This window comes from Oncorhynchus tshawytscha, linkage group LG01, assembly GCF_018296145.1.
Source record: "Oncorhynchus tshawytscha isolate Ot180627B linkage group LG01, Otsh_v2.0, whole genome shotgun sequence".
NCBI classification, from domain to species: Eukaryota; Metazoa; Chordata; class Actinopteri; order Salmoniformes; family Salmonidae; genus Oncorhynchus; species Oncorhynchus tshawytscha.
This window is the reverse complement of record NC_056429.1, coordinates 21,901,782-21,927,436: the sequence shown is the minus strand read 5'-3', so window position 1 is coordinate 21,927,436 and position 25,655 is coordinate 21,901,782. Positions and strand designations below refer to the sequence as shown.

The 25,655-nt window shown below is 43.3% G+C and overlaps 1 protein-coding gene across 2 annotated transcripts; it reads left to right on the top strand.

Annotated features, from left to right (window-relative positions):
- The first annotated feature begins 811 nt into the window (after positions 1–811).
- Positions 812–25,613, top strand: LOC112244369 (tetratricopeptide repeat protein 39C). Of its 2 annotated transcripts, XM_024412130.2 has the most exons (15): positions 812–1,516; positions 3,725–3,773; positions 4,827–4,955; positions 5,439–5,553; positions 5,771–6,131; positions 9,197–9,247; positions 20,564–20,732; positions 21,517–21,610; positions 21,725–21,832; positions 21,937–22,046; positions 22,164–22,287; positions 22,572–22,669; positions 22,805–22,909; positions 23,020–23,058; positions 23,181–25,613. In XM_024412130.2, exons 1-15 carry the CDS (start codon positions 1,374–1,376, stop codon positions 23,268–23,270), a joined length of 1,785 nt encoding a protein of 594 aa, XP_024267898.1. In that variant the 5' UTR covers positions 812–1,373; the 3' UTR covers positions 23,271–25,613. The 2 variants fall into 2 exon arrangements, with proteins under 2 accessions (XP_024267898.1, XP_024267956.1); XM_024412188.2 differs by lacking the exon at positions 9,197–9,247 and having other exon boundaries at positions 814–1,516.
- Positions 25,614–25,655: the final 42 nt, after the last annotated feature.

Sequence of the window (25,655 nt, the reverse complement as noted above, 5' to 3'; positions counted from 1 at the left end):
GGCATGCCATGTAGTCATCATTAAGACTAGGAGTGCGAAGATGTTATTATGGGGTTCTAGGCTCTCCTCCCAGGCTGACTGCTACAGTCTACTGAGGTTAATTGTGCACAAAGCTAGGACCCCCTGGCCTGGCACACATCCTTTATTTATGCAGGGTGCAAAAATGTGTGTCTAATGCATATCTGGGCTTAGCTCATACTGTGACCATGGACTGCAGAGTCCAGACAACATCCTCTCTCTCTCTCTTACGCACACTCTCTCTCTCTCTTACGCACACTCTCTCTCTCTCTTACACACACTCTCTCTCTCTCTTACGCACACTCTCTCTCTCCACTCTGTCTTTATCTACATCTTGCACATCATATGAAACATGATGAAATGCTTCAATATACTGGATCCCTTTCAGTTTGTTTATTATTCTCCTAGTTGGGTATACACCCTTGTCACATACCTCACTGCACATCACACCGGCACCAGCCTGTGCTTGCAATTCTTGTGGGAAAGGTGGATACATGATATATATATATTATCCACCTTTCCCACACCTTTCCCACCTTTCCCATATATATATATATATTTTAAATTCTAAACTCAAATCTGGGAGTTGAAATGAACTGAAGTTATGCACATTTGCACATTATGCTGAGGATATCTTTCCTAGTTTTTGCAAGCTGCATGCCTTCTTGCTAAATATGATTTTTTTCCTTTCAACGATGAGGTTTGTAGGCGTCTGCTCTAATGTGACAGTGCACTGCTGTTGTTCTGAAGCTCGCAGTCAAGTGCCCGCTTATTGGCTGGCTGTGAGGTGAAAGGTTGTTGCTGTTGTCAAATCTGCTCTGAGGACTGGACTCTGGAGGCAGAGCAGGACATATTTGGAAAAGGTACTGATGAGAGGAAATGGGAAGCAGTCGCAGGCAGGGCTAGCAGACGGTGCAATGGCAGGATGCTGATTTGCCACAGCAGGTTTCATCTTTGAAACCTCCCAGAGCCTATACATACCTAGCCCAAAGCTATAGCCTACGTTATGACGACAACCATTTTTTTCGACTGACGACGACCTTCGCGTGCGGCAGACAAGACAGCAAAACGTCTGGATGAATGTACACCTATTTTAATCACAGAAATGGCATGTAAATAGTGACTTTGGTGCATTTGGACGAACCTTGGATGCGCGCCGATTAGTAATTTACCGGTGTTACAGCTTCAGAATTTTGCCCGAAAAGACGCGTCTCTTACCTCATTTGCAAGGATATGTCGGCGCAGTCCCATCATCAATAACCAATGTGGGATAGTCTACGGGGAATAATAATTTTGACACCACTTGGCCTGTGTTGAATTGATTCATTATATTCAGCAGACGATAGGCATAAACAATGGCGGGCCCAGAGCAGTCCAAGCAGCAGCAGGTAGAGGAGAAAGCTGAGCACATAGACGACGCTGAGCTCGCTCTTCAAGGTATCAACATGCTTCTCAACAACGGATTCAAGGAGAGCGACGAGCTTTTCAGAAAATACAGGTGAGATACTTTTCCTGCTTTTCATAATTTCATAAAATGTAGCCTATAAGTAATATTTGGTCATCAGATCTCATTGCCCACAGCAGGCCTATTAGGCCAGACTTTCCCAAACTCGCCCCTCCGTTTTGTTTTTTTTGCTCTAGCGCTAGCTACAACGCTCATTCAAATAACCAACTCACCATCAAGCTTTGGTTATCTGAATCAGCTGAGTAGTCCTAGGGGAAAAAACAAAACTTGCACCCAGGACTGAGTTTGGGAAACCCTGTATTAGGCTACATAATTATTTGAATTTCACAGGTGATTAATTTAAAGGGTGTGCCTTTGTGTGCTCAAACATCAGACTAACTGTACCAACCTGTTTTCAAGGCCCTGTTCAAATACTTGTATTAACCCTCCCAACTTGAGGTGATCACTGATCCTACAGTATGTACGTATAGGTGCATCACATTTCTTTACCTATGCAATCATGACAGATGCACGATCACCTTGAGGCATTATTACGGATTTGCATGGTAGTTTCTACAAATTTAACCCCTGGCAAATTGAAGGTTGGACAGAAATATTGATAAAACAACAGAGCTCAGCATATTTTCTTAGAGACAGTATCCATCAGAGCCTTACAGGAGATTTATATTCCAGGCCTATACAAGGCTTTGGTACCATTACAGCATTATAGTCTCAGTGGCCATCAGTAACTCCCCAAACACACTGTCCAAGTCCAACACAAAGGCCATTATTGTTCTCTTTGGCAGAACTCACTGGTACCAAACAGGGTATGACCATGGTTAGGCATAATTGTCCTTTAAATTATGTTTGCACCTGTGGCTGTGATTATGTATGATTTGCTTTACCTGCTATTTCATCTTAAATCTGCAGATGAATGCTACTGACTTGGTTTAACATAATGAAAGTCTACATTTGTGTCTAAATGTAAATCTATCCTTGTCTCTTGAAACTATCCCCATTCATAGCCTAACCCCAAAACAGGAAACTAAATAGTAGTCTCTGCACTCCAGCCTGGCCCTGACATTCCAAACAACAGTTGAATGGGTAATGGTGACTGAGAAATGGAAGGGTAGTACACTGCACTCACTGCAATCCAGCTCTGTTTGTGCCAACGGGAGAAACTGCCACTTACTGTGCTAATTTTAGCTTTCTGGTTAATCAAGCCTTTCTCCCTCCATGAGTCGCTGATGATGCTGAGACAGAGGAACGGACTGAATGTCCCTCAGTATAGCACTGTGTGAAACAGATCTGGTTCTTAGTATTGGGGAAGATGTGCATGATTATTGTTATAACAATTTCAGTAATGATTATTGATAATCAGTTATGATATTGTTACCTTTAGTTAGTTATCATTAGTAACATAACCTTTACCTAGTCGATACTCAAGTGCACTGGTTATCTTTTCTCTGCTTTCTTGAATTATGTTCGGTATGAGGCAGAATTAAGTGTCTCTCTGGCTGCGTTTACACAGGCAGCCAAATTCAGATTTTTTTCCCCCCACTAATTGGTCAACAGATCTTTTCACATCAAATAATTTTCAGAATTGGGCAGCCTGTCTAAATGCAGCTTCTGTGTCTATCGCTCCCTTCCATAGCAGTATCCACCCATAGCACGCACTCCAGCAGTTTCACTGGTCACCCCCAAAGCCAATTCCTCCTTCGACCGCCTTCCAGTTCTCTGCTGCCAATGACTGGAACGTACTGTAAAAATCACTGAAGCTGGAGACTCATATCTCCCTCACTAGCTTTAAGAACCAGCTGTCAGAGCAGCTCACAGATCACTGCACCTGTACATAGCCCATCTGTAATTAGCCCATCCAACTACCTCATCCCCATACTGTTATCTATTTTTTTATATTTTGCTCCTTTGCACCCAAGTATCTCTACTTGTACACTCATCTTCTGCACATCTATCACTCCAGTGTTTAATTGTTATATTGTAATTATTTCGCCACTATGGCCTATTTATTGCCTTACCTCTGTTATCCTACCTCATTTTCACACACTGTATATAGACTTTTTCTATTGTATTATTGACTGTATGTTTGTTTATTCCATGTGTAACTATGTGTTGTTGTTTGTGTTGCTCTGCTTTGGTTTATCTTGGCCAGGTTGCAGTTGTAAATGAGAACTTGTTCTCAACTGGCCTACCTGGTTAAATAAAGGTTAAATAAAATAACTCTATGTTGTCCTTTCTCTTCAGGACTCACAGTCCACTGATGAGCTTTGGGGCCAGTTTTGTCAGCTTCCTGGTGAGTTTCCTCAGACTGCATCTTGACTGCAGGACATGTGTTTTGTCATGACCCCTTGGTTGCAATAACCTCTAGCTTACTTCCCTGGTGGTGGTTCACATCCTACCTCTACTGACATTCTCTCTCATGACATCACTACAAGCATGCAAGCTACGAGAGACGGGGCAAATGTAATTACTCATCCTAACAATATTAGTGTGCAACGTTACACCATCATAAACCATACAATGCACTGCGTAAGTTAGATGAGGTGTCAGGACTTGACGTGACCCAATTTGTGTAATGGATTACATCGTCGTGACCACTATTGTCCATTTCCCCTCATTTATACATTACCATAATGGATGCATCTTCAGCTTATCAAACGCATTTTGCGGTGGATATTCTCGCTATCTCTCTGCTGCAGTGATGTGTTTGTCTCCCTGGGGGGGGGCACAGATTTTCTGCTGCATGGTCACGAAACAGACCCCGTCACTGCCCCTCATGTCAGAGTTGGAGCACCATGAAGCGAGAGATAATGTCATCCTCCTCTGCTCTCCCATGCAATAAAAAACACTTGGAAGGATAGTGTGTGGGGATGGGTCAATGACAACACAAACAGGCCACTGATGCATAGAGGGCCTCACACTGAAAAAGCATTCAATTCATCTGAAATTAAAACTACATATTTATATAAGGATGAGGGCATACATTGCATGTCTTTGACTGATAAAAGGCAACTGAACAAAGAGATTCTTGACCAAGCCAGAGTGTGGGTCTCAAACGTAACACACAGATACACACAATAGATTCTGGTTGTCACAGTGTTTCAACGTGTGCTATGGCCTAGAAAGAGCTCTTTGTCCTGAGCCTGCTTTGTGATACCATTGCGTAACCCCTGTGTTATAACCCTCCTTCAATCCGATTACCGCACATTTGTTCACAATACACCCCAATGAAATCAAAATCAAAATCGGGTACTTATTTCTTTAATTACTTGCATGAGTGTTTTCTCTGTGCCAGCGTTAGCTGAAAAGCTCCAATGGGTTTGTTGTTGTGTGTGTGATGTTGCAGAATGCCATGATGACCTTTGAGGAGGAGAAGATGCAGACGGCGTGTGACGACCTGAGGACCACAGAGAAGCTGTGTGAGAGTGACAACGTTGGCGTCATAGAGACAATCAGGAACAAGATCAAGAAGAGTGTGAGTGGGTGACTGATTACAGACAGACAGGCAGAGAGGTTTTGTTTACATGGAGCATTTATGTTTAGGATATCCCAACATTCCACTGGGCACACACTGGTTGAATCAACGCTGTTTCCACGTTATTTCAAGGAAAATACATTGAACCAATGTGAAATAGACATTGGGACGTGCCCAGTGGGATTGGTCATGTAACATGCATAATTCTGTCTTGATGTCTGCTGGTTATACACCATCACATTGTTTCCAGCTGTATCAGTATCAATAATCAAAGTCAAGATCTTCTATATTGAGTTTAATGATATTGGCAACTATGAGATCACATCAATCCCACACTCAATGTAATTAGTAACGAAGCAATAGAATGGAGACCTGTTTATGATCAACACAGGGGGCTTCTTCATTACGTAGCTGGAATGGCTGATGGTTTAGCTGAGTGTTGATCAGAGAATTACCAGACTACTGTGTGTTTCTGTCTGTCAGTTGGAGTCCCAGAGGTCAGGGGTCGTGGTTGTGGACCGCCTGCAGCGACAGATCATTGTGGCCGACTGCCAGGTCTACCTCGCTGTGCTCTCCTTCATCAAGCAGGAGCTCTCATGTAATGTATCATTTGTTGAATCCACAATCATTCAGTTACTGATGCTTGCTTGATGGCAATGCAGTATGTATTGTTTTCATGCATTTTCTATTTAATTATATGTAATATGATTATTTCCAGTCTACTAATTTTGGGAAACATCTGCAAGTACAATAGGAATCATGAGAGTTAACTGGATTTGACTGGATTGACTCTTACAGTATCTTCTCCTCAACAGCATACATCAAAGGAGGCTGGATCCTCCGTAAGGCCTGGAAGATGTACAATAAGTGCCACAGTGACATCAGTCAGCTGCAGGAGACCTGTGTGAGGCGCTGTTCCTCCCATGAGGAGGATCTATCCTCAGACCAGGCCAACCACAACACCCCAGTGGAGGGTGCTGTGACTGCAGAGGCCCTGGACCGACTCAAGGGCTCCGTCAGCTTCGGCTACGGCCTCTTCCATCTCTGCATCTCCATGGTACCACCACACCTGCTCAAGATCATCAACCTGCTGGGTTTCCCTGGCGATCGTCTCCAGGGTCTGTCCTCCCTCATGTATGCCAGTGAGAGTAAGGACATGAAGGCCCCGCTAGCTACGTGAGTATGAGTCTTAGAGGGCTGAAGTGCAAGGAAAGACAGAGGGAGAGCTAGAGAGAGACTTGGGGTTTGATTCAATCCGTAGCGCTGAAGATCTGCTTTGTAGTGCGATTGACATTTAAAGGCAATATTCCCAAATCAAACTTTATTTGTCACATGCGCCGAATACAACGAGTGTAGACCTTATGCATACTTACAAGCCCTTAACCAACAGTACAGTTCAAGAAGAGTTAAGAAAATATTGACCAAATAAACTAAAGTAAGAAATAATAAAAAGTAATAGAATAACTTAACAATAATGAGTCTATATACAGGGGGTACCGGTACCGAGTCAGTTTGCAGGGCTACAGGTTAGTTGAGGTAATTTGCACATAGGGGTGGGGGTAGGTAGGGGTGAATTGACTATGCATAGATAATAAACAGCGAGTAGCAGCAATGTACAAAACAAATGGAGGGGGAGTGTCAATGTAAATAGTCCGCTGGCCATTTGATTAATTGTTCAGCAGTCTTATGGATTGGGGGTAGAAGCTGTTAAGGAGCCTTTTGGTATTAGACTTGGCACTCCGGTACCGCTTGCCGTGCGTCTATGACCTGGGTGACTGGAGTCTCTGACAATTTTTTGGGCTTTCCTCTGACACCTACTATTATATAGGTCCTGGATGGCAGGAGGTTTGGCCCCAGTGATGTACTGGGCCGTACGCACTACCCTCTGTAGCACATTATGGTCAGATGCCGAGCAGTTGCCATACCGGGCGGTGATGCAACCGGTCAGGATGCTCTCGATGGTGCAGCTGTAGAACTATTTGAGGATCTGGGGGCACGTGCCAAATCTTTTCAGTCTCCTGAGGGGGAAAAGTTTTGTCGTGCCCTCTTCACGACTGTCTTGGTGTGTTTGGACCATGATAGTTCGTTGGTGATGTGGACACCAAGGAACTTGAAACTCTCAAACTGCTCCATTACAGCCCTGTTGATGTTGATGGGGGTCTGCTCGGCCCACCTTTTCCTGTAGTCCACGATCAGCTCCTTTGTCTTGCTCACATTGAAGGAGAGGTTGTTGTTCTGGCAACACACAGCCAGGTTTCTGACCTCCTCCCTATAGGCTGTCTCATTGTTGTCGGTAATCAGGTCTACCATTGTTGTGTCATCAACAAACTTAATGATGGTGTTGGAGTCATATTTGGCCACACAGTCATGGGTGAACAGGGAGTACAGGAGGGGACTGAGCACGCACCCCTGAGGGGCCCCCTTGTTGAGTACCAGCGTGGCAGATGTGTTGTTGCCTACCCTTACCACCTGGGGATGGCCAGTCAGGAAGTCTAGGATCCAGTTGCAGAGTGAGGTGTTTAGGCCCAGGGTCCTTAGCTTAGTGATGAGCTTTGTGGGCACTATGGTGTTGAACGCTGAGCTGTAGTCAATGAACAGCATTCTCACATAGGTGTTCCTTTTATCCAGGTGGGAAAGGGAAGTGTGGAGTGCGATTTGAGATTGTGTCATCTGTGGATCTGTTGGGGTGGTAAACTAATTGGAGTGGGTCTAGGGTATCCAGGATGATACTGTTGATGTGAGTCATGACCAGCCTTTCAAAGCACTTCATGGCTACCGACGTGACTGCTACGGAGCGGTAATCATTTATGCAGGTTACCTTTGGTTCCTTGGGCAAAGGGACTATGGTGGTTTGCTTGAAACATGTAGGTATTACAGACTCATCAGAAAGAGGTTAACAATGTCAATGAAGACACTCGCCAGTTGGTCCGCCCATGCTTTGAGTACACATCCGGGTAATCTGTCTGGCCCTGCGGATTTGTGAATGTTGACCTGTTGTAAGGTCTTACTCACATCGGCTATCGAAAGCGTTATCACACAGTCATCCAGAACAGCTGGTACTCTCATATATGCTTCAGCTCAATCGGAAATTACCTTTACATTTCAATCACGTTATAACGCTGAACTGAAGTGCTACGGATTGAATCGAGCCCTTACTCATAACCGAAGGGAATGACTTTCAAGTAATGAGAGAAGGAAAGGGATTATGTTCTGTTAGGTTCTAAATGAACCTAGTAAAACTCACAGACGATTAGTAAAGTTTAAACCAAGTTTATTCACCCAGCTGCATAAGACAAAAGACATTCACACAAGCACTGATACTTAACTCTTTCTCCTATACTGAGTCTCCTCCTATACATCTGAACAGCCAATACACCTCTGTTGCTAACCAGAAGATTAGTGATACATGTTCTTCCTCACTTCATCTGACCTCACTTCGGCCCCAAATTATTCACTCCTCCCCAACTCACGTCTGTCATGTTGACTCGTACCAGACTGTGTCACTTCTCCTCCCATAGATCCCTAATGTCTGACAATAACATATCCTGGTAGAATGTAAACATCATACATTCCCGTCTCTGCATCGGTGCCATGAATAAGGATATCTCATATTTTCAAGTTTAAAAGTCAGTTCCCAACAGTTCCCCCTGTTGAACATTAACTCCACACAGTTCATCATTATGTCAACTAGGACATTACTTATACATGAACAAACAATGATAATAAAACATTAACAAAAAAATAAAACATGATTAACATTCACAGTTGATTATTTGTTTACAAATCCAAGACTTATGGCCTCTCTTCTATAATCACACTCTGCACACTCCTATTCCCATTTCTTGACGGACAACCGAATGACAGCTGGAGCTTTTGGCTTCTTCCATTTTAGCTGTAGATTTGGACTTTCTCCATTTCAACTTCTGGTTCCTAAGAGAGTGATAGCACAAGACTTGAAAAGCAAAAACAAACACAAAACATAACAGTATTAATCATGTGTGAAACTATGCATAATTATATATAGCAACGTAAAAACCAAAGTTTGAGAACATGACAATTCCCACTCTCTCTTTACCTGACTTTGCCTTCAGGATACTTCTCTGCTGGGTTCCAAAAAAAGGAAAGCCCAAAAAAAAACTCCTCATGCTTTCATCCAGTCTTCCCCCTCAGACCACGGGCTCTCAAGAGGAGTTCCCAAGCCATGTCATTCTCACTTTGCTCCCCTTCTTCTTCCTCCATAGCCACCCGATATATACGTGCAGTGGCCTTAATCAACTTTACCTCTTCTTGAGGTAATTCAGCACTGTGTCTACGTTTCAACATCAAGGCCCTCAGAAAACGATGTCCCAACAATGCTACTAAACTAACCCCTGCTACTACTAACACTGCCCATGACAAAATCCCCAATTTGCTCCGTATTCCCAATTCCATGCTGTTACTATAGCCTCCTTCACTTACTGTCCCTACAGCGATTGCTGTGAGAATAGCTACTGCCTGGAATCTGTCTCCTGCTCTTCTATTGTCGTGGTTCACTGATAGATCTAGGACAGACCCTTTCAGATACTTTCTACCTGTTTCCCAACTCATATCCGGTCCCCTAGCCAACAACATCTCCAATGACCTTCTGTATTCTGCTACAGTCTGTACCTGTGGATAATACTCTCTTGTGCTCAGGTTAGATTGGTCATAATCTTCTGGGAGATATGTCAAGGGTTTGCCTGCGTTCAGAAATGGGGAAGAGATTAATGACTTTAAAATAGTATCCAGCCTAACAAAACTCTGAGTCACAGGTTTCTTGAAAGTTGACAATAATGTCTGAAATGCCAACACCATCTCTGCTACTCTCACCATGATCTGGGTATGTGTAATGTTCAATTTAACGTCATAATAGTCTTTATATTGTGCACAGTTAGCTGTCTCCCTCTCCTACGAGCTATCTCCTGTAGCAATATACATAGAGTGGTGTCATCCCCAGAGACTATCACCCCGACCTTAATTTATGAGCCCCCACAGATCTCCCCCAGTCACATTGCCTTCTGCTCACACCCTTATGTAAACATTCTGTCTCAAACACAGGCCTCATATGTACCTTGCCTCCTGCTACAAATACATTTGAACATAAATCATTCCATCTAACCCATAACACATTAGTCACTACTATATTTATAACCTTCCGGTGCCGACAGAGATGGCCGCCTCGCTTCACGTTCCTAGGAAACTATGCAGTTTTTTGTTTTTTTTACGTGTTATTTCTTACACTAGTACCCCAGGTCATCTTAGGTTTCATTACATACAGGCGAGAAGAACTACTGAATATAAGATCAGCGTCAACTCACCATCAGTACGACCAAGAATATGTTTTTCGCGATGCGGATCCTGTGTTCTGCCTTACAACCAGTGCAACGGAGTGGATTACATGCAGCGACCCAAAAAAACGACTCAGAAAAAGAGGGAAACGAAGCGGTCTTCTGGTCAGACTCCGGAGACGGGCACACCGTGCACCACTCCCTAGCATTCTTCTTGCCAATGTCCAGTCTCTTGACAACAAGGTTGATGAAATCCGAGCAAGGGTAGCATTCCAGAGGGACATCAGAGACTGTAACGTTCTCTGCTTCACGGAAACATGGCTAACTGGAGAGACGCTATCCGAAGCGGTGCAGCCAGCGGGTTTCTCCACGCATCGCGCCGACAGAAACAAACATCTTTCTGGTAAGAAGAGGGGCGGGGGCGTATGCCTTATGACTAATGTGACATGGTGTGATGAAAGAAACATACAGGAACTCAAATCCTTCTGTTCACCTGATTTAGAATTCCTCACCACCAAATGTAGACCGCATTATCTACCAAGAGAATTCTCTTCGATTATAATCACAGCCGTATATATCCCCCCAAGCAGACACATCGATGGCTCTGAACGAACTTTATTTAACTCTCTGCAAACTGGAAACGATTTATCCGGAGGCTGTATTCATTGTAGCTGGGGATTTTAACAAGGCTAATCTGAAAACAAGACTCCCTAAATTTTATCAGCATATCGATTGCGCAACCAGGGGTGGAAAGACCCTGGATCTTTGTTACTCTAACTTCCGCGACGCATATAAGGCCCTGCCCCGCCCCCGTTTCGGAAAAGCTGACCACGACTCCATTTTGTTGATCCCTGCCTACAGACAGAAACTAAAACAAGAAGCTCCCACGCTGAGGTCTGTCCAACGCTGGTCTGACCAAGCTGATTCCACACGCCAAGACTGCTTCCATCACGTGGACTGGGAGATGTTTCGTATTGCGTCAGACAACAATATTGACGAATACGCTGATTCGGTGTGCGAGTTCATTAGAACGTGCGTTGAAGATGTCGTTCCCATAGCAACGATTAAAACATTCCCTAACCAGAAACCGTGGATTGATGGCAGCATTCGTGTGAAACTGAAGGCGCGAACCACTGCTTTTAATCAGGGCAAGGTGTCTGGTAACATGACTGAATGCAAACAGTGCAGCTATTCCCTCCGCAAGGCTATCAAACAAGCTAAGCGCCAGTACAGAGACAAAGTAGAATCTCAATTCAACGGCTCAGACACAAGAGGCATGTGGCAGGGTCTACAGTCAATCACGGACTACAGGAAGAAACCCAGCCCAGTCACGGACCAGGATGTCTTGCTCCCAGGCAGACTAAATAACTTTTTTGCCCGCTTTGAGGACAATACAGTGCCACTGACACGGCCTGCAACGAAAACATGTGGTCTCTCCTTCACTGCAGCCGAAGTGAGTAAGACATTTAAACGTGTTAACCCTCGCAAGGCTGCAGGCCTAGACGGCATCCCCAGCCGCGCCCTCAGAGCATGCGCAGACCAGCTGGCCGGTGTGTTTACGGACATATTCAATCAATCCCTATACCAGTCTACTGTTCCCACATGCTTCAAGAGGGCCACCATTGTTCCTGTTCCCAAGAAAGCTAAGGTAACTGAGCTAAACGACTACCGCCCCGTAGCACTCACATCCGTCATCATGAAGTGCTTTGAGAGACTAGTCAAAGACCATATCACCTCCACCCTACCTGACACCCTAGACCCACTCCAATTTGCTTACCGCCCAAATAGGTCCACAGACGATGCAATCTCAACCACACTGCACACTGCCCTAACCCATCTGGACAAGAGGAATACCTATGTGAGAATGCTGTTCATCGACTACAGCTCGGCATTCAACACCATAGTACCCTCCAAGCTCGTCATCAAGCTTGAGACCCTGGGTCTCGACCCCGCCCTGTGCAACTGGGTACTGGACTTCCTGACGGGCCGCCCCCAGGTGGTGAGGGTAGGCAACAACATCTCCTCCCCGCTGATCCTCAACACTGGGGCCCCACAAGGGTGCGTTCTGAGCCCTCTCCTGTACTCCCTGTTCACCCACGACTGCGTGGCCACGCACGCCTCCAACTCAATCATCAAGTTTGCGGACGACACAACAGTGGTAGGCTTGATTACCAACAACGACGAGACGGCCTACAGGGAGGAGGTGAGGGCCCTCGGAGTGTGGTGTCAGGAAAATAACCTCACACTCAACGTCACACAAAACTAAGGAGATGATTGTGGACTTCAGGAAACAGCAGAGGGAACACCCCCCCATCCACATCGATGGAACAGTAGTGGAGAGGGTAGCAAGTTTTAAGTTCCTCGGCATACACATCACAGACAAACTGAATTGGTCCACTCACACAGACAGCATCGTGAGGAAGGCGCAGCAGCGCCTCTTCAACCTCAGGAGGCTGAAGAAATTCGGCTTGTCACCAAAAGCACTCACAAACTTCTACACAAACTTCTACACTTCTACACTTCTTGCACAATCGAGAGCATCCTGGCGGGCTGTATCACCGCCTGGTATGGCAACTGCACCGCCCTCAACCGTAAGGCTCTCCAGAGGGTAGTGAGGTCTGCACAACGCATCACCGGGGGCAAACTACCTGCCCTCCAGGACACCTACACCACCCGATGCTACAGGAAGGCCATAAAGATCATCAAGGACATCAACCACCCGAGCCACTGCCTGTTCACCCCGCTGTCATCTTTATTTGTCACATACACATGGTTAGCAGATGTTAATGCGAGTGTAGCGAAATGCTTGTGCTTCTAGTTCCGACAATGCAGTAATAACGAACAAGTAATCTAACTAACAATTCCAAAAAAACTACTGTCTTATACACAGTGTAAGGGGATAAAGAATATGTACATAAGGATATATGAATGAGTGATGGTACAGAGCAGCATAGGCAAGATACAGTAGATGATATCGAGTACAGTATATACATATGAGATAAGTATGTAAACCAAGTGGCATAGTTAAAGTGGCTAGTGATACATGTATTACATAAGGATGCAGTCGATGATATAGAGTACAGTATCAACGTATGCATATGAGATGAACAATGTAGGGTAAGTAACATTATATAAGGTAGCATTGTTTAAAGTGGCTAGTGATATATTTACATCATTTCCCATCAATTCCCATGATTAAAGTGGCTGGAGTAGAGTCAGTGTCATTGACAGTGTGTTGGCAGTAGCCACTCAATGTTAGTGGTGGCTGTTTAACAGTCTGATGGCCTTGAGATAGAAGCTGTTTTTCAGTCTCTCGGTCCCAGCTTTGATGCACCTGTACTGACCTCGCCTTCTGGATGACAGCGGGGTGAACAGGCAGTGGCTCGGGTGGTTGATGTCCTTGATGATCTTTATGGCCTTCCTGTAGCATCGGGTGGTGTAGGTGTCCTGGAGGGCAGGTAGTTTGCCCCCGGTGATGCGTTGTGCAGACCTCACTACCCTCTGGAGAGCCTTACGGTTGAGGGCGGTGCAGTTGCCATACCAGGCGGTGATACAGCCCGCCAGGATGCTCTCGATTGTGCATCTGTAGAAGTTTGTGAGTGCTTTTGGTGACAAGCCGAATTTCTTCAGCCTCCTGAGGTTGAAGAGGCGCTGCTGCGCCTTCCTCACGATGCTGTCTGTGTGAGTGGACCAATTCAGTTTGTCTGTGATGTGTATGCCGAGGAACTTAAAACTTGCTACCCTCTCCACTACTGTTCCATCGATGTGGATGGGGGTGTTCCCTCTGCTGTTTCCTGAAGTCCACAATCATCTCCTTAGTTTTGTTGACGTTGAGTGTGAGGTTATTTTCCTGACACCACACTCCGAGGGCCCTCACCTCCTCCCCCTGTAGGCCGTCTCGTCGTTGTTGGTAATCAAGCCTACCACTGTTGTGTCGTCCGCAAACTTGATGATTGAGTTGGAGGCGTGCATGGCCACGCAGTCGTGGGTGAACAGGGAGTACAGGAGGGGGCTCAGAACGCACCCTTGTGGGGCCCCAGTGTTGAGGATCAGCGGGGAGGAGATGTTGTTGCCTACCCTCACCACCTGGGGGCGGCCCGTCAGGAAGTCCAGTACCCAGTTGCACAGGGCGGGGTCGAGACCCAGGGTCTCGAGCTTGATGACGAGCTTGGAGGGTACTATGGTGTTGAATGCCGAGCTGTAGTCGATGAACAGCATTCTCACATAGGTATTCCTCTTGTCCAGATGGGTTAGGGCAGTGTGCAGTGTGGTTGAGATTGCATCGTCTGTGGACCTATTTGGGCGGTAAGCAAATTGGAGTGGGTCAAGGGTGTCAGGTAGGGTGGAGGTGATATGGTCCTTGACTAGTCTCTCAAAGCACTTCATGATGACGGATGTGAGTGCTACGGGCGGTAGTCGTTTAGCTCAGTTACCTTAGCTTTCTTGGGAACAGGAACAATGGTGGCCCTCTTGAAGCATGTGGGAACAGCAGACTGGTATAGGGATTGGTTGAATATGTCCGTAAACACACCGGCCAGCTGGTCTGCGCATGCTCTGAGGGCGCGGCTGGGGATGCCGTCTGGGCCTGCAGCCTTGCGAGGGTTAACACGTTTAAATGTCTTACTCACTTCGGCTGCAGTGAAGGAGAGACCGCATGATTCCGTTGCAGGCCGTGTCAGTGGCACTGTATTGTCCTCAAAGCGGGCAAAAAGTTATTTAGTCTGCCTGGGAGCAAGACATCCTGGTCCGAGACTGGGCTGGGTTTCTTCCTGTAGTCCGTGATTGACTGTAGACCCTGCCACATACCTCTTGTGTCTGAGCCGTTGAATTGAGATTCTACTTTGTCTCTGTACTGGCGCTTAGCTTGTTTGATAGCCTTGCGGAGGGAATAGCTGCACTGTTTGTATTCAGTCATGTTACCAGACACCTTGCCCTGATTAAAAGCAGTGGTTCGTGCCTTCAGTTTCACACGAATGCTGCCATCAATCCACGGTTTCTGGTTAGGGAATGTTTTAATCGTTGCTATGGGAACGACATCTTCAACGCACGTTCTAATGAACTCGCACACCGAATCAGCGTATTCGTCAATGTTGTTGTCTGACGCAATACGAAACATCTCCCAGTCCACGTGATGGAAGCAGTCTTGGAGTGTGGAGTCAGCTTGGTCGGACCAGCGTTGGACAGACCTCAGCGTGGGAGCTTCTTGTTTTAGTTTCTGTCTGTAGGCAGGGATCAACAAAATGGAGTCGTGGTCAGCTTTTCCGAAAGGGGGCGGGGCAGGGCCTTATATGCGTCGCGGAAGTTAGAGTAACAATGATCCAGGGTCTTTCCACCCCTGGTTGCGCAATCAATATGCTGATAAAATTTAGGGAGTCTTGTTTTCAGATTAGCCTTGTTAAAATCCCCAGCTACAATGAATGCAGCCTCCGGATAAATCGTTTCCAGTTTGCAGAGAGTTAAATAAAGTTCGTTCAGAGCCATCGATGTGTCTGCTTGGGGGGATATATACGGCTGTGATTATAATCGAAGAGAATTCTCTTGGTAGATAATGCGGTCTACATTTGATTGTGAGGAATTCTAAATCAGGTGAACAGAAGGATTTGAGTTCCTGTATGTTTCCTTCATCACACCATGTCACGTTGGCCATAAGGCATACGCCCCCGCCCGTCTTCTTACCAGAGAGATGTTTGTTTCTGTCGGCGCGATGCGTGGAGAAACCCGCTGGCTGCACCGCTTCGGATTGCGTCTCTCCAGTTAGCCATGTTTCCGTGAAGCAGAGAACGTTACAGTCTCTGATGTCCCTCTGGAAGGCTACCCTTGCTCGGATTTCATCAACCTTGTTGTCAAGAGACTGGACATTGGCAAGAAGAATGCTGGGGAGTGGTGCACGATGTGCCCGTCTCCGGAGTCTGACCAGAAGACCGCTTCGTTTCCCTCTTTTTCTGAGTCGTTTTTTTTTTTTTTGGTCGCTGCATGTGATCCACTCGGTTACACTGCAAGTTGTAAGGCAGAACTCAGGATCCGCATCGCGAAAAACATATTCTTGGTCGTACTGATGGTGAGTTGACGCTGATCTTATATTCAGTAGTTCTTGTCGGCTGTATGTAAAGAAACCTAAGATGACCTGGGGTACTAGTGTAAGAAATAACACGTAAAAAAACAAAAAACTGCATAGTTTCCTAGGAACGCGAAGCGAGGCGGCCATCTCTGTCGGCGCCGGAAGTACATTATCCAGAAGGCGAGGTCAGTACAGGTGCATCAAAGCTGGGACCGAGAGACTGAAAAACAGCTTCTATCTCAAGGCCATCAGACTGTTAAACAGCCACCACTAACATTGAGTGGCTACTGCCAACACACTGTCAATGACACTGACTCTACTCCAGCCACTTTAATAATGGGAATTGATGGGAAATGATGTAAATATATCACTAGCCACTTTAAACAATGCTACCTTATATAATGTTACTTACCCTACATTATTCATCTCATATGCATACGTAGATACTGTACTCTATATCATCGACTGCATCCTTATGTAATACATGTATCACTAGCCACTTTAACTATGCCACTTGGTTTACATACTCATCTCATATGTATATACTGTACTCGATATCATCTACTGTATCTTGCCTATGCTGCTCTGTACCATCACTCATTCATATATCCTTATGTACATATTCTTTATCCCCTTACACTGTGTATAAGACAGTAGTTTTTTGGAATTGTTAGTTAGATTACTTGTTCGTTATTACTGCATTGTCGGAACTAGAAGCACAAGCATTTCGCTACACTCGCATTAACATCTGCTAACCATGTGTATGTGACAAATAAAATTTGATTTGATTTGATTTGACCATACTAAAACATTTTCAAATCAATTTTCCATTTCCACCAATTCCTCATCTGGAACAATGATCACTCTTATATCCCACGACACCTAAAAACATATTGACTTCAACAGGGAAGAGAGAAAATACATGTTTAATCATTTCACACCACCCTTGATGCGACTAAGACTGGGGAAAGAACCGTCCATCCTTTCTGTTCTATGCCCATGGAATGCTAGTCTCCATGCCTGTCTGCTTCATTTTCATCCTTGGGTGTTAACGCAAGACACAGACTATGAGCCTTGTATGCAATTAATTGTACCGTATCATCCAGCAATCCATATGTATTGATATGCTTTAACATTAGGATTATGATGACATTGTTAAACAAAAACCCTTTCATGGTTGAGTCAAGCTGTTATCCAGTGAGTTCTCTAATAACCTCCCTCTTGGAGGACACTTAAAGATACGGTTTCTAGAGAGAAAAACCTTCCCTAGACTCTATACATTCGAGCAGTGCACCCACCCCTCACAGTTTGAGAGTAGCGCTCTCTCGCTTTATCCGCATCATAGTTAAAACTTTTGATAAATTATCCAACCAAAATTTTAAATGACAGTCCTTAGTGCTGTACTTTGAGTCTATCACTCGAATTCAAGCTTCTCAACCTGGCACACATCATCACGGTTAGAATGTACATTTATAAACGGGACCACATATTACCGGTAATAACTGTCGCGAGTGGCATGGTAATGACAGATTGGTATCTCAATTAGAGGTCGACCGACTGTGATTTTTCAACGCCGATACCGATTATTGGAGGACCAAAAAAAAGCGATACCGATTAATCTGCCCATTTTTATATATAAATATATATTTGTAATAATGACAATTACAACAATACTGAATGAACACTTACTTTAACTTAATATAATACATAAATAAAATATATTTAGTCTCAAATAAATAATGAAACATGCTCAATTTGGTTTAAATAATGCAAAAACACAGTGTTGGAGAAGAAAGTAAAAGTGCAATATGTGTCATGTAAAAAAGCTAACATTTAAGTTCCTTGCTCAGAACATATGAAAGCTGGTGGTTCAATATTCCTAGTTCTTCAATATTCCCAGTTAAGAAGTTTTAGGTTGTAGTTATTATAGGAATTATGATGCATCAACTAATTCTCTCTATACCATTTGTATTTCATATACCTTTGACTATTGGATGTTCTAATAGGCACTTTAGTATTGCCAGCCTAATCTCAGGAGTTGATAGGCATTGCTAAGAGCTGCTGGCAAACGCAGTAAAGTTTGAATGAATGCTTACGAGCCTGCTGCTGCCTCCCACCACTCAGTCAGACTGCTCTATCAAATCATAGACTTAAGTATAATATAATAAACACAGAAATATGAGCCTTTGGTCATTAATATGGTCAAATCCAGAAACTATAATTTAAAAAACAAAACGTTTATTCTTTCAGTGAAATACGGAGCCGTTCCGTATTTCATCGAACGGGTGGCAACCCTAAGTCTAAATATTGCTGTTACATTGCACAACCTTCAATGTTATGTCATAATTATGTAAAATTCTGGCAAATTAGTTCGCAACGAGCCAGGCAGCCCAAAATGTTGCATATACCCTGACTCTGCGTGCAATGAACGCAAGAGAAGTGACACGATTTCCCTGGTTAATATTGCCTGCTAACATGAATTTATTTTAACAAAATATGCAGGTTTAAAAATATATACTTCCGTGTTTTGATTTTATGACAGGCATTGGATGTTTATGGTTTGGTACATTCGTGCAACGATTGTGTTTTTTTCGCGAATGCACTTTTGTTAAATCATCCCCCGTTTGGCGAAGTAGGCTGTGATTTGATGATAAATTAACAGGCACCGCATTAATTATATGCAACGCATGACAAGCTAGTTAACCTAGTAATATCATCAACCATGTGTAGTTAACTAGTGATTATATGAAGATTGATTGTTTTTTATAAGTTTAACGGAACCTACCCTACAACATATATTTATAACTGGTCGTTACGCAACGGGCCGACTGAATAAACTCAGACTTTCTAGGTCCGTATCCTATAATTTTTCAGCCCACAATTCTCATCTCCCCAAGGTGTAGGAACTGTGCCTACCTTGTTGCCAGCTCCTGCTCCACTGATCTGGATTCTCTGGTTTGACTATAAATCATGCTGAACCCTACTCGCAGTGCCAACTGTTAGGTTCTAAATTAACCTAGTAAAACAGCTGCATTAGACAAAAGACATATTCACACAAGCACTGATATTTAACCCTTTATCCTATACTGAGTCTCCTCCTACACGTCTGAACAGCCAATACACCTCTGTTGCTGAACTGAAGTGCTATGAATTGAATTGAGGCCTTACTCATAACTGAAGGGAATGGCTTTCAAGTAATGAGAGAAGGAAAGGGATTATGTTCTGTTAGGTTCTAAATGAACCTAGTAAAACTCACAGACGATTAGTAAAGTTTAAACCAAGTTTATTCACCCAACTGTATAAGACAAAAGACATTCACACAAGCACTGATACTTAACTCTTTCTCCTATACTGAGTCTCCTCAGAGAGAGTTCCCCTCTCTGCATCGGTGCCATGCATAAGGATATTTCATATTTTCAAGTTTAAAAGTCAGTTCCCAACAGTTCATAATGTTCAGGTCACTGTCAGTTCTTTTTACTGCTTGAGTGAGCTGCTATACGTAGATATGATGTCATCGTTTGATAGAAAAGCAGAGCACAGGTCTTGATGTTGATTTGATTGGGGGTGACGTGTTGTGTTATTCTGCATGATCAGCTTCTGCTGACGTGTTCCAGCTCATCTCTTTCCCAGCTCTTGGCACAGTGCTTGTTCCTGTTGTCTCATACATGGCCATCTGTTCTGTGATATCTGTAGTATCATAATGGCATATTATAATCATAGGGTATTTATTCATTGTATAATACATGCAACCAGGGACAGGTGTTAGTTAGTAAAATATGTCAAATGGGAATATTTGATGTCATAGAGAATTGAGGAAACATTAAGTACAATTACATGCTGTCAGTGCCAGTTGAATGGTGAATACTCGTGACGTAAGAAGTAGGTAGACCTAAGAATAGCGGTAATCACGTGCTTATTAGAATGGCTAGTGGTGAAAAAAGGCCCTGTGGACTTAGAATAAATGATCCTAGTAAAACAGCTGCATTAGACAAAAGACATAACAGAAACGGAGACAGAAACTACCATTTGCTATTTATGAAATTGAGATGGTGTTTTACCAAATTACTGGAGTGGGGTGCAATTTTGTTCTATATGCCATCTTTACAACGCTTTTCTTTGTCAAGAAAGTCAATGTTTCATATTAACTATCTAGCAAACTTGAATGTACAGTAATCGATATTTAATAAAAACATCTAGAATTGTCTCACAAATAAACCTGATTGCTTCCTCACTCCTCTGCCCAGATTGGCCCTCCTGTGGTACCACACAGTAGTGCTGCCTTTCTTTGCTCTGGATGGTTCTGACACTCAGGCAGGCCTGGAGGAGGCCAAGGCCATTCTCCAGAGGAAGGCTGTGGTCTACCCCAATTCCTCCCTCTTCATGTTCTTTAAAGGACGGGTTCAGAGATTAGAGGTGAGCATGATGGGGTCATCTGACTGTGAAATAACAGCCTGTTGCCGCTTAGCGTTGTACAATACAGTAAGTTGTTGTAGGTCTTAGTAGCTTAGGGCTCTATAAAATCCATGAGATTATTTGCCTAATTACATTTAGCTTTTTCCCAAATTTAGTTTTCTCTGTTTTGTTTTTCCGGATTTCAATTTTCCCCTGGTTTTCACTCTCAAAATCACACTTTTTTAAACAGAAAAACAGCTACATTTGATATTCTAAGTCCACAACAATGCTTAAACCACATCAGGAGACTACTTTTGAGGTCTTGAATTTTTTTTATTTTTTTTATAGATATGTAGATAGTTGCCCCTTTAATTCCAGCACTCACCTTGCAAGATAATGTTGTTTGGTAGAGTTTTCAAAACAAGTACCCACTGGATTTATACAGATAATCATGATATAATTCTGACAGGTACTTTGTAGATTTCAGGAAAGCCTTTCCATCTACCAAAATACTTTTCATTAGCATCATCGCTAATGGCTGCACAAAGTGGCGCGCACCGCACATACACAGACGGGGAATTCTCTTTGCCTATTTAGAAAGTTGCATTCTCTTTGTGTTATGATAAACCTGGGCAAATTTAATAAATGTTCAATACATTTAGTTGATTCCCTACTAAGTTCAATGCATGTCTGGATTGTCTGGATTCCGTGATTCCATCCGCATTCTCCTCGATGCGGATTTTATAGGACCCTAGTAGCTCGTAATTGTGTAAAGTGATGCTATCTCTATCCCATCTATCTCCAGTGCCAAATTAACAGTGCTCTGGTGTCCTTCCATGATGCACTAGAGCTGGCATCAGACCAAAGAGAGATCCAGCACGTGTGTCTCTATGAAATTGGTATGTTTCCCTGACATTCATGCTTACTTTCAAATGAGCACCCACACATGCAGACACTCATTATGTACATTCAGTTCATTCAGAATGTATCCATTTGTCTTGTCTTGACTTCAGGCTGGTGCAGTATGATCGAGATGAACTTTGAGGATGCGTTTAGGTCATTTGAGAGGCTGAAGAATGAGTCCCGATGGTCACAGTGTTACTATGCCTACCTGACTGGAGGTGAGAGAGCCACTGCCCCAGGAACGTGTGGACCATTGATTCTCATCGCCTTCATCATCTTCTCAAAATGATCTCACACTCTAACCCCCCCACTCCCTGTAAAGTATGTCAGGGAGCTGCAGGGGACTTAGATGGTGCCAAGGATGTCTTCAAAGATGTCCAGAAACTGTTCAAGAGGAAGAACAACCAGATTGAGCAGTTTGCCCTCAAGCGGGTGGGTCATTTTCACCCAGATGTGTTTACCATATCTTTATCCACTCTTTGTGAAACTAATAACCATGAACCCTCTCCCTTTCTCTACCATGGCCTCTCTGCCCCCGTCCTACTGCAGGCAGAGAGACTGAGGAAGATGTCTCCCACCAGAGAGCTGTGCATTCTGGGGGTCATAGAGGTGCTGTACCTGTGGAAGGCTCTGCCCAACTGCTCCTCCTCCAAACTGCAGCTCATGAATCAGTGTAAGGGCTGGACCTTTATCAGAGGGGGATCTCCAAGTCAAGGAGTTTCCTTTGACACAATGGGGTGCAAACCACTGTACTAAATGTTGTGAAGTATTTGAACATTTCTGACCAATGTTGTGAAGTATTTGACCATTTCTGTCTTTGAGACATTGGGCTTTGTTCAGTCTGTATCGCTGAATATCGCTTTCAGATTGAGTGATAGAAATGTAAAGGGGATTTCCGATTGCGCTGAACTTCCACAATACAGGTCAAATAGAGTCCGTTGTCTCCTCTCTTTTCAGTGTTACAGAGTGTGGATGACGCATCGTGCAGAGGTCTGAAAAACCTCCTTCTCGGTTCCATCCACAAATGTCATGGAAATAATAAAGATGCCATCCAGGTCATTTGTTCCCGAGCACATTATTGTACTGTGATTACATTATCTTATGCAGGTACAATTAATTATGTAACTCACTATGTATTTGTGGTCAATTATATAATTAGATTTTCCTTTGGTCTTTCTCCTCCCATCTAGTCGTTCCAGCTGGCTGCCAGAGATGAGTTTGGTCGACAAACCAACTCTTATGTGCAGCCATACTCCTGCTATGAGCTTGGATGTGTCCTGCTTGCCCAGCCAGAGGTGAGAATATCTCAACTCAGACAATCTGTGGGTGTCTGTGTCCAAAATTGTATTAAAGGATTTATCTCGATGGACTAATGAGATTTTTTTTGCATTGTGTTTCTATCCAGACGGTGGGAAAAGGGAGAGCATTTCTGCTTCAGGCAAAGGTACAGTTATCAGATGACATGTATATGAATGGTTAGGGTTTTCCGATTGGGTTTGAAATGACTACGTAACACAGTCCATTCTGATTGTGAAGTCATCATTTGTTCTGTGCTCTGCCTCTCAGGAGGATTATGCAGGCTATGACTTTGAGAACAGACTTCACGTGCGCATCCACTCAGCCATGGCCACGCTGAAGGAAGTGGTACCCCAATGACCCCGCCCACCACTGGACGAATAATGATGAGGCAACGACTCCGTCTCCAGCTGTGCACTTGATGATATAGGAAGCATGGCTATTTTCTATTCAAAACCACAGTATGACTCATCAGACAAAATAGTTCCCCCCCTTTTTCTGATAGATGTTTTACCCATCCAAATACAATAAACCAACAATTTCATAGTCAATACCATTTTCTTCTTAATCTAGTGGAGGGTTTTAGCCCTGCAAACCTTCCTTCCATTCTTTGGACCATACATAATGGTACATAGGATACGTCTTGAAGAGGCACACCTTATTCTCATTGTCAGGTTTTCTTGACTACAGGTAGTAACAGTACAGTTAAACAGTAAGTAAACTTGTCTTTTGTGTTCTTGTCATGTTCTTGGGAAGACATGTACAAGAGATGTTCGATTACAACCCATAATCGTGATCAAATGGTTATTTGCCAATTGTTTGTGTTTGCCTCATGTGACAAGGCAAGACAAAGGTTCTTGATTGTATTAGTTGTCGCTGTTGTAGTACCCTCTTATTGACTAATATCCATACAATTATCGCCTCTGGTTTTTCAGAAATGTCTCCTAGATTAAATGGCCCTACTTTGCTTGTCATGATGCCAACAAACAGATAATTTTTTCTGCAATGAGAAAGTATTAGTGAAGTTTTATGGTGACAACAACCCCCTAAATGATGGGACAAGTACTTAGTGGCCTGCTACCTTGTAGTATTGTATTACGCAGCGTGCCATACAGAGTGTACTATGCCATGCAGTGAAACCTTGTAATATTAGTGTCAGGTACCTTGAATTCTGAATATTATGAAATTGCTTTTACATTCTGACATTCACATATTAGCTTACAAATAACTGCACTTCTAAAATGTTTTGTAACATTTTTGCACAATGCAATATCCAAACAATGTTATAGATAATTTATTTTAGTTTACAAGCAGTGGGCATTGATCTGCACACTATGCATGCAATGGCAGGGGTATTATTAGTGACCCAAGGACCTGAAAGATCCTTTTCTACAGCTGTGTACTATGAATCTGAACATTTTTTTCCTGAGATACTTTGGATGACAACAGAACACATTTATATTAATATTTACTCTGGTTTTTAACAAAATCCAACAAGGTCCTTATTAACTACAGGCATTGTAATAATCATGGTAGGTTTTAGGTTACTGTACAAACTGGACATTAAAGCTTAATATTCTGTCATTTTAGTTTGATCGGGCTTTTCTATCAGGCCACACTGATGATGAGTGAAACATTCAAGACAGTTACAAACTAAATTGAAAGTGCAGGGTATTGTATCACTGTTTTTATAATCACTCTGAGGTATGGTCTCTAAGCAATAAAAAGCAAGCAAGAAGAGTGCTCATTTTACAATGGAAGTTTGATTAGCTGTCACAAACTTCGTTTACATTTTTTTTGGTCCCACTTCAAATGAATAACAAATGCTTAACTACATGTGCAAGCACTACATAGCACAAATCTTTCATTAGCAAATTCATACTACATGAAGGGTGATATAAACGGTCTTTAATTCATACTACATGAAGTGTGATTTAAAACGGTATTTAATTCACATTACATTCATTTTGTTATTTTACCTTTATTTAACTAGGCAAGTAAGTTAAGAACAAATTCTTATTTACAATGACGGCCAATCCCGGACGATGTTGGGCCAATTGTGTGCCGCCCAATGGGACTCCCCAATCATGTGAAGGGTGATTTAAACGGTATTTAATTCATACTGAAGGGTGATATAAACAGTCTTTACATCTTGTGCGTGCTAAATTAAGAATAACTCTTTTCCACCCTTCATATAAAATGGCATATTCTCATGAAAGAGTTCTGAAAAATCTACATAGATAGTCCTTAGGGTAAATGGCTTGTGAAAACTTCAATATGCTGTTTCATTTAAAGTGGGACTCTTTTTTTTCATGTTCAAGGATGGGTTTGAACACTTTTTTTTTACATCTACACTGAAGTCTGTCAGTGACCTCCCATCTTCTCCTGTGATTGTGTAAAGGGATGTAAGATTTGGTGTGATGTAAAAGTGTTGACTACTGAGTGTGGCCATAAAGTGCTGGTATAAAGTAAGTCCACAGCTGTAAGAGCAAAGTATCTTATAATGACATGTAATGATATGAGTTAAATGTCATTATATGTATACCAACAAAAAAATGGGACATTTCTGTCTTAGAAATGTGCTCTATCCACTTTGTTGTGGGGTTGTAGAGGATGATGTGGAGATAGTTCAATTGTAACAGGGTGGTCCTGTGTGGTGTCTAAAGAGATCTACAAACTGTTCAATAAAGGACTGTCAATTAATCCAGCATTTCAAATGAGATGTTTCTACACTGAACAAAAATA